Source organism: Balaenoptera physalus (assembly GCF_965194825.1).
Source record: "Balaenoptera physalus genome assembly, chromosome: 5".
Taxonomy (NCBI): Eukaryota; Metazoa; Chordata; class Mammalia; order Artiodactyla; family Balaenopteridae; genus Balaenoptera; species Balaenoptera physalus.
This window is the reverse complement of record NC_138884.1, coordinates 55,255,208-55,273,590: the sequence shown is the minus strand read 5'-3', so window position 1 is coordinate 55,273,590 and position 18,383 is coordinate 55,255,208. Positions and strand designations below refer to the sequence as shown.

General features: G+C 36.2%; 2 protein-coding genes across 2 annotated transcripts in view; one reads left to right on the top strand and one right to left on the bottom strand.

Moving 5' to 3' along the window:
• The window catches only part of LOC309661848 (uncharacterized protein), a 635,889-nt gene that overhangs the window by 389,319 nt on the left and 228,187 nt on the right, over positions 1–18,383 (top strand). The window lies entirely within an intron of this gene.
• GK2 (glycerol kinase 2) lies at positions 1,637–6,709 on the bottom strand. The gene has a single exon (XM_082463820.1). It carries the CDS (start codon positions 4,650–4,652, stop codon positions 2,991–2,993), a length of 1,662 nt encoding a protein of 553 aa, XP_082319946.1. The 5' UTR covers positions 4,653–6,709; the 3' UTR covers positions 1,637–2,990.

Here is an 18,383-nt window from a genome sequence, read left to right as displayed (position 1 = left end):
TCATTTCATCTGAGTTGTCAATTTACTGAGATAAAGTTTTCATAATATTCCTGTATTATTTTAATATCCTTAGAATCTATAGTGATATCACTCTCATTCCTGATGTTGATAATTTTTGTCATCATTTTTTATTAGTCCAGTCTAGGCTTAAAGGTTATCAATTTATTGATATTCTAAAAGAACAAATTTTGGTTATATTGATTTTTGCTATTGTTTTTCTATTTTCTATACCATTGATTATTGCAATCCTCTTTATTTTTTCTTTTCTTCTATTACTTTGCATTTAATTTGTTATCCTATTTCCAGTTTCTTAAGATTGAAGCTGAGGTCACTGATTTGAAACCTTGTCTCTCTTCTAACATAGGCCTTTAGTCCTAGAAATTTCTAAGTGCTGCTTTAGTAATATCTCATAAATTTTGATATGTTGTGTTTTCGTTTTCATTATGTTCCAAATATTTTCTATTTTCCTTCTTTATCTCTTCAACTCATGGATTATTTAAAAGTTTTAAATTTAGTTTCCAAATATTTGGAGATTTCCAAAAACCTTTTATTGATTTATAATTCCAGTGTACTCAGATGGCATACCTTATATGAAATCCTTTTAAATTTATTGAGGCTTGGTTGATAGCCTAAATGAGGTCTGTCTTGGTAAATATTTTATATGCACTTGAAAAGAGTATGTATTCTCCTACTGTTGGGTGGAATGTTATATGAATGTCAATTAAGTTATTTGATAGTATTGTTCAAATCTATATCATTAATTTATCTACTTGTTCTATCAAATGTTGAGGAAGAGATATTGAAATCTCTTACTGTAATTGTAGATTTACCTCCTTTTTCTTTCAGTTCTATCAGATTTTGCTTTATGTATTTTGAAGCTCTGTTATTAAGTATATATATGTTTAGGATTGTTATATCTCTTTAATGAATTGACCCTTTTATCATTGCAAAATGACCTTGTCCATCACTGGTAATATTCTTTGCTTTGAAATTTACCTTCTGATATTAATATAGCCACTTCAGCTTTCTTTCCATTAATATGAGTATGGTATATCTTTTTTTTTTTTTTTTTTTACATTTATTTATTTATTTATTTATGGCTGTGTTGGGTCTTCGTTTCTGTGCGAGGGCTTTCTCTAGCTGTGGCAAGTGGGGGCCAATCTTTATCGCGGTGCGCGGGCCGCTCACTATCGCGGCCTCTCTTGTTGCGGAGCACAGGCTCCAGACGTGCAGGCTCAGTAATTGTGGCTCACGGGCCCAGTTTCTCTGTGGCATGTGGGATCTTCCCAGACCAGGGCTTGAACCCGTGTCCCCTGCATTGGCAGGCAGATTCTCAACCACTACGCCACCAAGGAAGCCCAAGTATGGTATATCTTTTTAAAATCCTTTTTCTTTTTGACTATTTTTTTCTCTTTTTCTGAAATATGTTTCTTGGAGGCAGTATATATTTGAGTCTTTCTTTTTTATCTAATATGACGATCTTGCTTTTTAATTGAGGTATTTAGACCATTTATATTTAATGTGCTTATTGGCATGGTTAGGTTTAAATGTATTTTCCTACTATTGTTTTCTATTTTCTTATCTATTCTTTTTTTCCTTTTTCATCTATTTTCTGTCTTGTTTTGGATCAAATGAATATTTTTATAGTTCTGGCTTATGTACTAAATTTGCTTATTAATTCTAACTTTTTGTTTTGTTATTTTAGGATTTAGAGTACTTAATTAACAGTGTAACTTCAAATGATATTATACCACTTCCCATATAGTATATGGATCTTACAGTATTTATTACACTTCCATTTATCTACTTCCAACTTTCTTGCTATTTTTGTTTTCTTCTGCATATGCTTAAACTACATACTATATAATTAGTTTCATTTGAGCAGTCAGTTCTTTTTTTTCTGCTTGAAAATAATGCTTACTGTAGTATTCCACAGTTTTTTTTCCTTTTTCTTCCAGCATATATCCAGCTAAGGCAATTAAATTAAAAAGTAAGGTATAAAATACGGTTAACATCATAATACACTTTGTTTTGTATCAATATAAAACATTTAAATTTTAAATACCACCTCTTTAAAAAAAATGTTTCTCCTGATAAATAATATGCATGCTCATTGCTCTCTCTCTCTCTCTATCTATCTATCTATCTATCTATCTATCTATCTATCTATAAATGTTTACCCTAAAATATTTATATAAGTACTGGTCCACTTAAGACTACCCTTCTTCTAAGCTTCATCGATGGTCTCTCTATATGAAGTATATAAGCATATATGTTACACATACCAAGTAAACTACATAAAATAGAAATATGAAAAGAAAAAACAAAGGAAAACATGTCCTTCTTCCTATAGGATTTACACAGAAAATTAGTGTAATTAGTGAGAACATGTAAAATGTCTGAAGAATTTTGATGACTATCTTCTAGGAAAATAGCTATGAGAATACTAAATTTCTATTATAAAAACTTATGTTTCCATTAAACATTCAGTGCAGGTATTGTGGTCTCCCTAATATGTGCAAAAGAGGACTTTGGGATCCATTCAACACAACAACTACAATAAGATGTCCCTCAGTTTTAGCAGGTTAGTTACACCTCTTAATCAAGTGCGTGTAACACAGAGAACCAAATCCTGGTCCGTAAGTGTTAGAAAATGTTTGATGAAAAATTCCATAGACAGAATCTGAATATTCTATATTTTAGAGGGAGTGGAGCAGGATTTCATGACAGTGGAGGGGGTTGACTCCCAGTGGTTGGCCTGACCTTAACTGCTGATGTTAAAAAACACACCAAATGTTTCTGCAGTGTTTTCTGCTGTAATTTATTTATTTCTAGCCATAGGTCTACTTGTAGGGTTCTCATAAGCCATGCAGCAAGTGGTTTATAAATAAAGTCAGTCTGTTATAGTGTCATTACATTAAGAGACAGAATTGCTGGATTTTTTTCATTCTGTGAAAAGCTCACATCTTGAGAATCCATGTTTGATATTATTATGGTACACCTGAGATGTATCTTGCTCCAATTAACATTATCATGCTAGTCACTATAAAAAAACCCAAGGGCAGACTAGAGAACGTAGTAGGTTCACTACTTTCAGGAGGTTGAGTTGTAACCCAACCCATTGACTTCATCACAGCTTTCTTCCACGTAGAATAACGAATTTCACTTTCTGTGGCTTTTATCTGTGGTTCAAACCGTTCCATCATGACCATTGACAAATCCTCGGGTTTAAGACTCCAAACGTCTACCCCTTCTGCAGCTCCTGCTGCCATGGCAGCTCCCAGGGCAGTTGTTTCAGGCATGGAGGCTTTTATTACTGGAATATGCAGAATGTCTGCTTGCAGTTGCATAAGAACTTTGTTGTTGGTCATTCCTCCATCCACCTGCAAATGAGTGAGTGGAATTCCACAGTCATGGTTCATGGCATCCAAAATCTCTCGGGTTTGGAAACAAATAGCTTCTAATGCAGCAAAAGCAATATGACTTTTATTGGTGAACTGAGTGAGACCGCAGATTATCCCTCTTGCAGTGGGCTCCCAATAAGGTGCGTATAACCCTGAAAAGGCTGGGATGAAGTAGCAGCCATAAGAAGTACCTACTTCTTTAGCAAGTTTTTCACTTTCTTCTGAGGTCTTTATAATTCCAAGATTGTCTCTCAGCCAGCCAATAACAGCACCGGCTATAGCAACAGAACCTTCCAATGCATAACATACTGGCTTGTCTTTGCCTAGCTTGTAAGCCACTGTGGTCAGGAGGCCGTGTTCAGAAAATACACACTTATGACCTGTATTACATAGTAAGAAACAGCCTGTTCCATACGTGTTTTTGGCTTGTCCTTCCTGGAAGCACATTTGTCCTACTAATGCAGCAGACTGGTCCCCCAAACATCCAGATATTGGCACACCTTCCAAGGCCCCAGTTTTCATTCGGCCATAGATCTCAGAAGAACTCCAGACCTTTGGAAGAATGTCCATTGGAATTTCAAAAAAGTTACACAGCTTTTTATCCCATTCTAGAGAATGGATGTTGAAGAGCATTGTCCTACTTGCATTTGTTACATCTGTACAATGGATACCTCCATTAACTCCTCCTGTCAGACTCCAGATAAGCCATGAATCAATGGTACCAAAAAGAGCTCTACCTTCTTCAACAGCCTTTTGAACTTTTCTCACATTGTCAAGAATCCAACGAAGTTTTACTGCACTGAAGTAAGTGCTAAGTGGAAGGCCTGTCTTGGACTTGACGAAGTTATTACTTCCTGGAATTTTTTTGCTAAGCGTCTCAACAGTAGACTGGGTTCTTAGATCAAGCCACACCACAGCATTGTAGAGCGGCTCTCCAGTTAATTTGTCCCAGATAACAGTGGTTTCCCTCTGATTGCTGACACCAATAGCTTTTATGTTGGATATATCAATACTGAGTTCTTGAAGTTTCTCACATGTTTTCTCTATACATTCATAAACTGACTGAAGAATTTCCTTAGGGTCTTGTTCTACCCATCCTTCTTTTGGGAACTCTTGGGTTAATTCCACTTGATGGTGACTAAGTAGTTCCGCTGTTTTTGAATTGAAAACCGTAAAATGAGTGGAGTCAGTACCCTGGACCACTGCCCCCACCAACGGCCCCACAACTGCCGTCTTCGGAGCTGCCATGAAACCAGTAGGTGGGCTCAGCTGCTCCGGGGCTCAGCAGCTGTGGTGCCGTTTCCCCGGTGATGGAGGTGTTGGTGGGGGCGGGGTACGCAGAACGTCGGGAGCGTCAGGATCATAACGCGCAGGCTCAGTAACTGCCTAGGCTGAACCTGAGCTCGCTGGGGCATGCTTTGTTCTCTAACCGGCGCTTCATCTTTTCACCCCACTCCTTTGGCTCGCGCTCCACCCTCAACCACTCAATTATCTTTTAAGGAGATTTAAGCTTTAAAAAAAATCATATATTTACCAACATAATTATTGTTACTTGTGCTCTTCATTGTGTTGTGTGTATCCACATTTCAGTTATCGCGTTCTTTCTGCCTGTAAGATTTCCCCCAGTATTTCTTGTAGTGTGGTCTGTTGGAAATGAATTTTTACAACTTTTGAACATCTGAAAAGCATTTCATCTACTATTTAAAGATATTTTCTCTGGATATAGAATTCTTATTAACCTTTTTTTCCTTAAATTTCAGTGCCTGGAAACTGTTGCTCCGCTGTCTTCTCTCTTGTGTTGTTTCAGGTGTGAACTTCACTGTCAAACTTATTTTTTAAATGTCTGTTTTTCTCTCACTGTCTTTAAGATCTTTTTCTCTTTATCAATGGTTTTGGTCAGTTTTATGATGATATTACTTGGTGTAGTTTTCTTATTTTCTGTGCTTGGGGCTCATTGAGCTACTTGGGTCTGTGGGTTTATGGATTTCATCAAATTTGGGAAACTTTGGGCCATTATTTCTATAAATATGTTTTATTTTTCCTCTCTTCTCTGCTTTAGGGACTCCAATTACATATATTGGCATTCACTGCTGCTCTACTCATTATTATAATTATCTTCTCTTTCTGTGGTTCATTTTAGATAGTTTTTATTGCTATGTCTTCAAGTTTACTAATCTTTTCTTCTCCATTGTTTAATCTATTAATTCTTCGATTGTATTTTTCACCTCACATATTGTAGTTTTCATCCCTAGAAGTTCAATTGGATTTTTAAAAATATAAACTTAGCTTTTTGAACACATGGAATACAGTTAGAATAACTTAATTTCATCTTCTGCTAATTCTAGCATCTGTGTCATTTCTGGTTCAATTTTGACTGATTAATTTTTCTCCTCATTATGGCTTGTATTTCTCTGCTTCTTTGCATGCTTGATAATTTTTGATTAGGTGTCAAACATTGTAAACTTTACCTGGTTGGATTGCTGGTTATTTTTGTGTTCCTAAAGGCCTTGAGCTTTGTCTTGGGATGCAGTTAAGTTACATGGAAGCAATTTGATTCTTTTGGGTCTTGCCTTTAAGATTTGTTAGGTGGAACAGGACAGTGTTTAATGTGGGGCTAATTATTCCCCTTACCTGTGATGAGATCCTTCAGTGTAATTTACCCAAGGCCCATGAAAAATGAGCTTTTCATGGCTGGTGGAAATAGTCCCTGTTCCCAGTCGTGGGTAAATACTGGGTACTGTCATCATTAGTCTTTTCATATGCATCTCTCCCCAGTCTCATGTAGTTTCCTCACACACATGCACTGATCAATACTGAACTGAATACTCAAAGAGGATACTCTGAAAGTCTCCAGAGTTCTCTTCCTGTACAACTCTTTTCTTTCCAGTACCATATTCTGCACGGTCTAGCTGCCTTTGTCTCTCTGGATGCTCAGCTGTATCTCCTCACTACGGGGTTTCCACTGGGCTCCACCTGGGTTTTCCTTCCTAGTGCTGTGGCCTCAATACTCTCTCAAGGCAATAGGATAGGGAAGTCATAGTATTCATGCTACTTGTTTCTTGCCTCTGAGAGATCACTGTCCCTCATGGACTGATATTCAGCATCTTATAAACTGCTGTTATGTAATCTTTGACTTACGTGAAATGTCTCATATATTTTGTCCATTTTTTAATTGTTTCAAATGATGAATGAAGATAAATCTAATCTCTGTTACTCCATCATTGTAAGAGTGGAAGTCCACTGAATAGAAGCTTACATTTTCAGATTGATTGTAAAGTTGGTGAATAAATATTTATCTACTCATTAATTTTTTTTTTTTTAATTTTTATTTATTTATTTATGGCTGTGTTGGGTCTTCGTTTCTGTGCGAGGGCTTTCTCTAGTTGTGGCAAGTGGGGGCCACTCTTCATCGCGGTGCGCGGGCCTTTCACTATTGGCCTCTCTTGTTGCAGAGCACAGGCTCCAGACGCGCAGGCTCAGCAATTGTGGCTCACGGGCCTAGTCGCTCCGCGGCATGTGGGATCTTCCCAGACCAGGGCTCGAACCCATGTCCCCTGCATTGGCAGGCAGCTTCTCAACCACTGCGCCACCAGGGAAGCCCTACTCATTAATTTTAATTCATGAAATGTCCAATCAGTGAATGGCAATTTTCTGCATTAGGCCATAGGCTATACTTTTAAGTTAGCTCAAGGATGCAGCTCATTTATCCTTAGTGAAACCAACAGAACAAGGTAGAAAATACCATAAAAATCAACAATATTGTTATTTTCCTATTTTAACTGGGTCATATTTTCCTTTTAAGTAAACTTTTTAAAGGAAGTCAGAAAAACAAAATTAGCAACCAGATTTAATTTGAATAGTAGGGGACTGAAATCATCAGAAGATGGTACAGATTTTCCTGATATCTTTGTTAAGTTTTAAAATTCAACCAGAGCTTTCCTAAGCAAACATTTAGAGGCAACACTTACCAGTATGCCTGTTTACCATACTATGTTTTAATTCTCATGAAACAGATTAAAAAAATTAAAAAAATTTTTTTCTTCCCAAGTATTTGGCAGTAGTAACCATTCTGTGTACAGATTATTCAATAAAAAGATTTGACCTAAAGTTTGTTTTCCACTTTCCCTCTACCCTGCCACCCCAGTATATACACACAAATGTCCCAATCATGTTAGTTTTTGAGCCTAGGGATACTTTAAACATTTTGTTTTTAATACAAGTAACATACATAAAGTCATCAGTTCTGTCTATAAACTCGTTTACATACTAGTTCCACTGTGAGTAAGTTGTAGCCACTAAATAATCAGATAATAAGTGTCTCAATTTAGTTTAGAAAGGAAAGTTGACCAGATTGATTTAACTTTCTTAGAGTAATTACAAACTATTGATGGATTTAACCAAAACTGACTAGCAATGCTTTTTTTGTTTGTTTGTTTGTTTAAACTAAGAAGTTTAAACTAAGTCTACTATTTTTACATTATAGAAATTAAAAATATTAACTCTTTTGATTGTTAGTCTCTAATATAGCCTCCCTATATTTTAATTTAAGCACCTCTGAAATAATCATTGGTACTACCTTATTTTTGAAGACATTATACTTTACAAGGAAATTATTTCATTTGTGTCATATTCCATACAAATACAAATCCTTTAACGATAGTCATACTATTCAGAATAGTTCCCCAAATCAGATATTTCTTCAAAAAGTCTTTTAATAGAAGATTGCTAAAATTAGAGTTGTTAAATGAATTGACTTTCTATTATTACTTATTTACCTTTAAGGTCACTCTTCTATAGTGCAGTTACTTCTTAATATAAAATCTTTTAAATGATGTCCACACTGTAAAGTTCAAAATTTAATTGTTCATTCAGTAATTTGACAGATATGCTTTGAGAGGTTGCTATATATAGGCTCTATTTTAGACAATAATATAGCGATGCATGAAACATTCTTCCTGCACTTATTATAACATCTAAGTTAAGAACAATCCCAACTACTTGTCTATATTGGCATATCTTCCTTTCGCATCTTGTTTTAGAGAGCCATTCATTTAATTATTATTTTTCCCCTGTCAAGCCCTCTAAATTATAAGTTCAATTAGGGCAGGTATTTTGGCTGTTTTATTCAATCTTGCATCTTCAGCATTTAGAACAGTGCCTGACCCTAAGCAAAAACTCAAGAAATATTTATTGAATGAGTTAATGAGCACCACTATATATGGTTCTCACTTTAACTAATTATCATAAAGTCAAGTTAATTTTAATTTTGATTGCTGGATGGGCTATTGGTTATTCATTTTACAATCGAATATAATAAGGTAGATTGATGAATAGATAAAAAGACGGATAAATGAAAAGATATATGGTAAAATTAGTATAGTAAAATATTAATTGTAGAATCTGTGTGGTAGATAAAATGGTGTTGGTTCTTTCAATTTTTCTATGTTTGCAAATTTTTATAACAAAATATCGGGAAAATATAATGCAAAAAAAAAGCTGCAAAACAGTTAATAGAGATCTGTTTCATACAGGTAATTTTGTTTGTTTGGAGGAATAGTTGAAAGGAATAAAAGAGTCAATGCCAAGTTTATGTAAATTTGAGAGATTCTTTGGTGGCATAATCTACTTATAGTTGTTCATCCCAAGAAAACCATTAATTGTGAATCATTTTTGTTAAGGTATTTGCACTTTTATTGTAGGAATTGTCTTCTGCTTTTTATAAACCTTGTAAATCTTAGAAAGCCAGCTGCAGGTTTAACGCTTTGTTTGGCTTTTAACAAGAAATATGAGGCGTTCAGGAAGGCTGCTACTCTTTTCAGTCTCTAATGAGTGGGAATCAATTTTGAAAGTCTTGATTTCACCAAATTTGCACATACCTTGTCTTGAATTTGAGAGTGTGCACCCTGATGGTAAGGGCACTGAATTATATAGTTTGTGGCTAGGAAATTTAACTTTTTTAAGATTGTGTCATAACCAATGCATCATCACAGTTGGTAATCTTCAAAACGCTGATGCATTTTTCTACATGCTGTTCCCCAATGTGCTGGACCAGCTGTTGAGAGCCATGCCCTCCAATTGCCTGGAAGACCTCTTCTTGGACCACAAATCACCTAACATACTATCCCTCTTTGTTCTAATAAAGAAGGGAAAAATTAAAGCGAGCTACCGTGGTTTATTACTCACATTTTCTCTGTTAAGCGCGGGCTGTGGGAGTCACTGCATTCACATCAGGAGGCCTTGGCATTCTGGGTAAGCACTCATAACAGACAGGCCAATGAGTTTCATATGCACAGCTATGAAAGTGATTGTATGAATGCTTGAATCTTGAAATTTTTGACTGTGTGTGTGTGTGTGTGTGTGTGTGTGTGTGTGTTCTTTGTCATTTTCCCAGTGAAAATTGCCCTGACATTGATCTCAATGTTAATGTATTCCTGCTTACATTTGACTTTGGAATATGTTATGGCTAATTATCATTACACAGAATAAAAGAGCAGAACCCTGAGTGAGGTGCTTGGGTTTAGGGACAAAGTGAGGCCTATTCAGCATCCTGGCTCTAGGCCCAACAATTGTAATCGAACATCTTGAAACTGGTGGGACCTCTGCATCGATTTTTTTCCTTTTTCTCCCTCACTTTTTGAAGGGGGGTAGAGGAAGAGGGTTAAGGGATTGAAGGGCTGAAATTTCCCCTTGAACATGATGTCAATATGTTGGCATGTCTCCTTTTATTAAGATGCCATCCAACTGATAACAAGTCCTGCTGTGTTTTACCAACATAAAAAATTAGACTGGAGACCGAGGAGCGGCAGGTGGCTTTTGGCACCAAGAAATAATCACACTTGATGTGGAAAGTAAAGTAAAAGGAGCCATCTGTTCACTGCAGGAGGACGTGAAAAATCACATTAACATATTGTCACTAACATCATGAAATACACAGTTAATAATAAATTTAGTTATCATGGCAAGTCGTGTTGGATACTTACTCTGAAACTGTAGAATGTGAAAATGCTCTGTCTTGCCCACCCCATCTTTTTTTTTTTTCTTTTTGGAAAAAAATAGACATTACATCTTGCTGTGTGTGTGTGTGTGTGTGTGTGTGTGTGTGTGTGTGGTGGAGTTGGGGGGAGGAAAGTGTTTCATTTTAAAGCCTAGCTATTGTTCATTATTGCTGACTAAGTGAGCAAAAGAATCTCTCATGCAGATGGAATGAATAACTTATCTGATTCTGCCGCTTATTATCTATCATGTTCCTCTATAGCCTGTTACCTGGATGGAAAAAAAGACATGTAGGCAATAAACAGGTTGTTTTGATGATGTCCCTTGCACAAGACCCAGAGCTTGCAAACCCTTCTGTGACAGGCTCAGAGGTGGCAGAGTGCTGCCTGAGAGGAGAATCAGAGGCTCTGACCTTTTCCTGAATGTCTAATGGGCATCTCACTCTGCCTTTAGTCAGTAAACTGTTCTGATGTGTACTGTTATAGTGGATTTTGTGTGTGATGCCTGCATATACTTTACAAGAGAACAAACGTGTTAAAGCATCAGGATGGGAAAGTTTTCTTGCACTTTTTTTTGGTGCATGTGTTGTTTACATATGTCAATAAAATAAAGAAGCTACAGAGGCTGGAGATCAAACTAAACTTGGGAAAATTGGGGTTATTGTTGCTGAGTCATTGTTAGAGCCATGTCTACACACCTTTTGCTGTAACAGTGCGCTATCTAGTTTCTTGCAGTCATTGTTGACTATCACGACAAATCTGTGACTCAAATCCAGATCATTAGTAGTATTATTAATATCAAAATCTCAGTCTCACTGTTTACAGAATTACAGTTGTCATACAATAGAATTCTAATAAATAACTTGACCAACCGTTATTCCCCAGTTATGGTTGTTGATCTATATCCAGTCATTATCACATTTGCTAGAAAGTGGCAATATACAGATAACTTCAAGAATATGTGTATGTAATTGTGTAAAGAACATTAGAATAAAAATCAAGATTTTAGTTCCAGCTCTGACTAACTAGCTTTATGATATTTAGCAAGTCCAATTATCTCCCAGACCCTTTTTTCTTAGGGGTAAAATTTAGGTACTCTCTAAAGGAACTTGTCCCTTCTAACATTTAAAGATTTTAGAAAATGTTGTCCAGTGAAACTTGATTTTCATTTTAAGTTAATAGAGGGAAAATGGTGTGTAATGAGCAGTCATTTTTGGTCATACATATTTACTCATAAAACCTGAATGACCCTGGAAGGTAATATGTGAATTTGGGTTGCTACCTTTCATTCATCAGGTTGTGATGGCATTTGGAGAGAGATCTGTTTTGTTGGGAACGAGGTGGTGGTGGACTTTTCTTCTGTTACATGTGTGGCATTCTGTCACTAAGGGTAAATGTGATCATATATTCCTGACTTAGGTGCAGACTCTGCCACCTCACTCAAGTCATCACTGTGTCTCATGCATAGAGACTTTTTTATTCTTTAGAAACGTTTCTTAAAAATGATACAGTTTCTGTTATTTCAGTTAGATTATCTGGATGCAGAATCCACTTAATTTTCTCCACTGGTCTTGGAGCATATGCTGGTTCACCTTCCTGGATGTCCTTCCTTCTCTCTTATACCATCTACCAAAATGTCAGCTCATTTTTCTTCTTCGTGGAAACCTTTCCTGACCCCTTAACCTTAGTTTAATCCCACTGTACCTTATACCTCCCTTTCTCTAACCGTCATTGCACTTGAATTAATTGTTTGGTGTATGCCATCTCTGATGGCCTATAACCCTCATGAAGGCAGCCCCCTGTCTCTTTGTCATGGTCACCAATAATGCCAGGCATATAAAACATTTAATAAGTATCATTTTATCGACTGATAGTTGGTTACTCAAACCAACTGTCAGGTTTTATCAGGTTTCAGGGAAAATAGAATGGGTCTTTGGCATTGGCATTATTCTACATTTATCCTGAAAGTCTCTGATGAACTTGAGGGTACTATTCCAGGGGTTATCATTCCTATGGAGGCACAGATAGAACTAGACACCATTTTAGGGTTCTTCTGGAGCAATTAGAATGTCTATGGGACATCCTAGCATGGACATCAAAATAGTTCATGGCTCTTCCAAGGCTCTTGGATTCATTTTTATAATAGCCTGAAAATATATTATCAAAAAGTTGAACAATGTACTTAATAAATCCTCAGCTGGTCCTGGGGCTGATCCAAGAGTATGAATCTACCAAAGCATTTAAGTCTTACATGGACAAACTATTCTTCAGTAGACTGGAATCCATCATTGAACTAAATTTTACTCAGCTTGGGGGAAACATGTCGGTTTAATTTTATGGAGATGAAAACTGGCAAAGGAAAAAGTTTTATAATATCAAGTAGGAACTATATATCTCTTCATGTGTTACCTTGCTATAATGTTTAGAATGAAATGAATTTGCCATCAAATTAAGTATGACTTGAAATGATAAAATGAGTTACCTGTGTTCTCCCCAAAGTTATTGTCAGAACTGTTACATAAATAGAGTCACATATGTCACATGGAAAATACGTGCTTAACTCATTTTATATTTATTATTTTAATACATATTTACTGAAATATGTTTATTAGTAATAAATAATCCCAGTAGTAGGAGACATAATTATTGCTCTATTGTTTTATTAACTGAAAATCTAGTAAAAAGCAGCCACCAGGAATGAAAACGTCTGTGGTAATCATCTAAAAAGGTAGATAAAACTAGGAAATCATCAGAGTGAATGATACTTAATTATACTCTCTAGAAAGTTGCCAAATGTTTAGACTTAGGTTGGGAATATTTTGCCACAATGCATAAAAATTACCTCAGACCCTTAGAGGCAGTCGTACAAACTGACAAGCATTTTCAGAATTGACAGTCCCCCTTACCCAGTAGATATTTCATTCCCTGCATGCTGGGCTTCTTTGCAGTTGTTGAAAACCAAGGCAGATGGGCACTCCAGTCAGCCTGAGGGGACAGGAATAACACACTTCAGAGCACCGGGTGCCATGAGATTCCTTCTTTTCATCAGACAGGCTAATAGACCCACGGAGGCCAGGAATTCAGTCATATCCTAGAGGGTCTTGCAGGTGGTCATCATTGAAGTGCCTGGTAGACTTCCTGGCCGACCCCTGGTTTCACAGAGAGTGTTGAAAGTATAGCTCTTTCACTGTGACAGCCAGGCTTCGACATGAAATAGCATATTAGAAAAACTCTGATGGTTTTGCAGGAATGGAGAACATTCAGAGGTTGATGCTGATGAAGAATTCTTGTGTTTTTCTTTTCTCCCTCTCTCTTTATTATGGTAAGAACGCTTAACATGAGATCTCCCTTCTTAACAGATTTTTAAGTGTATAATGCAGTATTGTTATCTTAAGGCACAATGTTATATCTTAGATCTCTAGAACTTACTCATTTTGCATAACTGAAATTTTATACATGCTGATTAGCAACTCTGCATTTCCCTCTCTCCTCAGTCCCTGGCAACCACCATTCTGTTCTTTGCTTCTATAAGTTTGACTGTATTTGATAACTCATACTGGTGGAATCATGCAGGATTTGTCATTCTGGTATTTGTTTCTTTTCTGTTTTTGTTGGCTATCACCACATATCCTTAGTAATTCCATCTATCAATAAGTACCCTTTGCTCTTCTTCCTCTGAACTTCTGAGGCATGCAGTGACTCTTGATTCAGCACTATTAATTCCTTTTTAATACCTGGTAACCCTTTTTCTCTGATTACGGTGTAAGCTACCTAGGGGGACAAGATTGCTTGAGTCATTCTATAGTCTTAGTAACGCCTTGCACATAAGAATAATAGTCTATACTTTTGCGCTTCTCCTTTTTCCTTCCTTCATTAATTCAAGAAATATTTACCAAGTATCAACTATTAAATAATTGCTAGAATAGCCTTTGGGATAAAATCGTGAACTAGACAGACACGGTCCTTGTCCTTGTGAGGTTATAGTGGTGAAGCAGGCAAAAACTGAGTAAATGAAGGTAAACAAATTGCAAATTGTAATAAGTGTTAAAAGGGAATAAATGACTAAAACTGAGTATAACTGGGGGTGGTAGAGGTGACTGGATTTTCTGTTTTTCTTGCTATTTGTTTTTCCCATTTTTATCTTAGCTGTCCCCTCTTCCAAGTCAAATACTCTGAATCTCTTCAGGTGGGTGTATGTCTACAGAATAAGAACCATGAAAGGCTAACCACTGTTATTATTTTCTTTTTCCACTACACCTCTCCTGGGTGTGTATAAGCAGATTGCCTACAAGTAAGGAGAGGTCATGGCTTTTCAGTGACCAGATGCAGTATGCCTTACCAAGTACCATACATACAACAGATACTATGTACAGAATAATTCTGATTAAATTAGAATACAGAAGAAATGCTTTGCTAACACTGAAAAGTTAGACATGTTTTCAGAACAGTACTCTTATTATTAATATCCCCATTGGCATATAGTTTTTACAAGCCAAGAGCCATGCTCATAAAGCCCATAGAAGGTTTATGATGAGTGTGTACAGAAGGGAAGAATGATGGACTCTGGGAGAAAATTATTATTATTCCTTGATTATCCTAGTTCAAGACTAGTTATACATGCCATTAAGCACCCTCTTACATGTCTTAATATATAGCTTTACAGTGGAAATAAACAGATGCACAGGCTTACTATGTAAATTAAGCTGCAAACAATTAATATGTTACCTTATAGAAGTGATAAGAAATCAAATATGGCATATGGGTTTATGGCTAACTGAGGGAACATGATTCTTGAATGTACGTAAATACCAGTAAATCCATCAAGTAATCTGCCTTAATATTCTGCAAAAGGTAGACCCTTGAGGGAGCTATGTTTACAAATTGAACTTCAAAAACTAAGAGAGATGAAGAACTTAGAAGCTTAGAAAGAGGTACTATGTTAGTTCACTAGGGCTGTCTCTAAAAAAGTACCACAGACTGGGTGGCTTAGACAACAGAAACTTATATTCTCACAATTATAAGCCTGAGATTAAGGTGTTTGCAGGGTTGTTTCCTCTGAGGTCTCTCTTCTTGGCTTATAGATGACTGTGTTCCCCTCTTTGTCTTCACATGGACTTCCCTCTGTGTGTCTGTGTCCTAATCTTCTCTTCTGAGGACACCAGTCAGATTGGATTAAGACCCACCCATATGACTTCATTTTACCTTAATTACATCTTTAAAGGCCCTATCTACAAATACAGTCACATTCTGATGTACTGCGGGTTAGGACTTCAACATATGAATTTGGGGGGACACAAACCCATATCAGATACTAAAATAACAATTACTGAGTAAGTCAGGGCCAGGGTCTAACCAGGAAAATGAAAACCACTTCAATTATTTGCAACAGAGGGAATTTGAAGCAAGAAATTGATTTCATAGGTGATAGAAGTGTTGCAAATCCAAATGAGATAATGAGGCAACCCAAGGATTAAAAAGTAGGAAATTCCTTTGTATATTCTTGCTTCCTTTGTTATAGATTAATTGACCATGGGTGTGTGGGTTTATTTCTGGGCTTTCTGTTCTGTTCCATTGATCTATGTGTCTGTTTTGGGGCCCATACCATACTGTTTCGATTACTGTAGCTTTGTAGCTTAGTCTGAAGTGAGGGAATGTGATGCCTCCAGCTTTGTTCTTCTTTCTTAAGATTGTTTTGGCCATTTGGGGGGTCTTTTGTGGTTCCATACAAATTTTAGGATTATTTGTTCTAGTTCTGTGAAAAATGCCCTTGGTATTTTGATAAGGATTGCATTGAATCTGTAGATTGCCTTTGGTAGTATGGTCATTTTAACAATATTATTTCTTCCAATCCAAGAACATGGTATATCTTTCCATCTTTTTGTGTTGTCTTCAGTTTCTTTCATCAGTGCCTTATAGTTTTCCACATACAGGTCTTTTACCTGCTTAGGTAGGTTTATTCCTAGGTATTTTCTTTTTGGTGCAATGGTAAATGAGATTGTTTCCTTAATTTCTCTTTTAGATATTTCATTGTTAGTGTATAGAAATGCAACAGATTTCTGCATATTAGTTTTGTATCCTGCAACTTTATCGAATTCACTGATGAGCTCTAGTAGCTTTCTGGTGACATCTTTAGGACTTTCTGTATATAGTATCATGTCATCTGCAACCAGTGACAGTTTTACTTCTTCCATTTCAATTTGGATTCCTTTTATTTCTTCTCTGATTGCTGTGGCTAGAACTTCCAAAACTATGTTGAATAAAAGTGGCGAGAGTGGGCACCCTTGTCTTGTTCCTGGTCTAGAGGGAATGCTTTCAGCTTTTTATCCCTGAGTATTTTGTTAGCTGTGAGTTTGTCATATATGGCCTTTATGTTGACGTATGTTCCCTCTATGCCCACTTTTTGGAGAGTTTTTATCATAAATGGACATTGAATTTTGTCAAAAGCCTTTTCTGCAAGTACTGAAAAGATTGTATGGTTTTTGTTCTCAATTTGTTAATGTGGTGTATCACATTGATTGATTTGCAGATATTGAAAAATCCTTGCATCCCTGGGATAAATTCCATTTGATCATGGTGTATGGTCCTTTTAATGTATTGTTGGATGTGGTTTGCTAATATTTTGTTGAGGATTTTTACATCTATGTTCATCAGTGATATTGTCCTGTAATTTTGTGTGTGTGTGTGATATCTTTGTCTGGTTTTGGTATCAGGATAATGCTGGCCTCATAGAATGAGTTCAGGAGTGTTCCTCTCTCTGCAATTTTTTTGAATAGTTTGAGAAGGATAGGTGTTAACTATTCTCTAAAATAATGAAATTAGAACATTCTCTAACACCATATACAAAAATAAACTAAACATGGATTAAAGACCTAAATGTAAGACCAGATACCATAACATTCCTAGAGGAAAACATTGGCAGAACACTCTTTAACATAAATCGTAGCAATATTTTTTTGGATCCATGTCCTAAAAACAAAGGAAATAAAACAAAAATAAAGAAATGGGACCTGATTAGACTTAAAAGCTTTTGCACAGCAAACGAAACCATCCATAAAACAAAAAGACAACCTACTGAATGGGAGAAACTATTTACAAATGGTATGACCAATAAAAGGTTAATATTCAACATGTATAAACAGCTCATACAACTCAACATCAAAAAAACAAACAACCTGATTAAAAAATGGGCAGAAGAACTGAATAGACATTTTTCCAAAGAGAAAATGCAGATGGCCAACAGGCACATGAAAAGATGTTCAATATTGCTGATAATTAGAGAAATGAAAATCAAAACCACAATGAGACATCACCTCACACCTGTCAGAATGGCTATCATCAAAAAGACCACAAATAACAAACACTGGCAAGGATGTGGAAAAATGGGAACCCTTGTACACTGCTGGTGGGAATGTAAATTGGTGCAGCCACTGTGGAAACAGTATGGAAATTTCTTAAAAAGCTAAAAATAGAACTACCATATGACCCAGCAGTTCCACTCCTGGGTATATATCCAAAAAAACCAAAAACACATATTCAAAAAGATACATGCATCCCAACGTTATAGCAACATTATTTACAGCAGCTGAGATATGGGAACAATTAAGCGTCCATCAACAGATGAATGTATAAAAAAAGATGACGTATATATATACAATGGAATACTATTCAGCCATAAAAAAGAATGAAATTTTGCCATTTGCAGCAACATGAATGGACTTGGAGGGCATTATGTTAAGTAAAGTAAATCAGACAGAGAAAGACAAATACTGTATGATATCACTTATATGTGGAATCTAAAAAATACAGCAAACTAGTGAATAAAACAAAAATGAAGCAGACTCACAGATATAGAAAACAAACTGGTGGTTACCAATGGGGAGAGGGAAGGGGGGAGGGGCAATATAGGGGTAGGAGATTGAGGTATAAAGTATTAGGTATAAAATAAGCTACAAAGATATTATTGTACAACACAGAAATTAGCCAATAA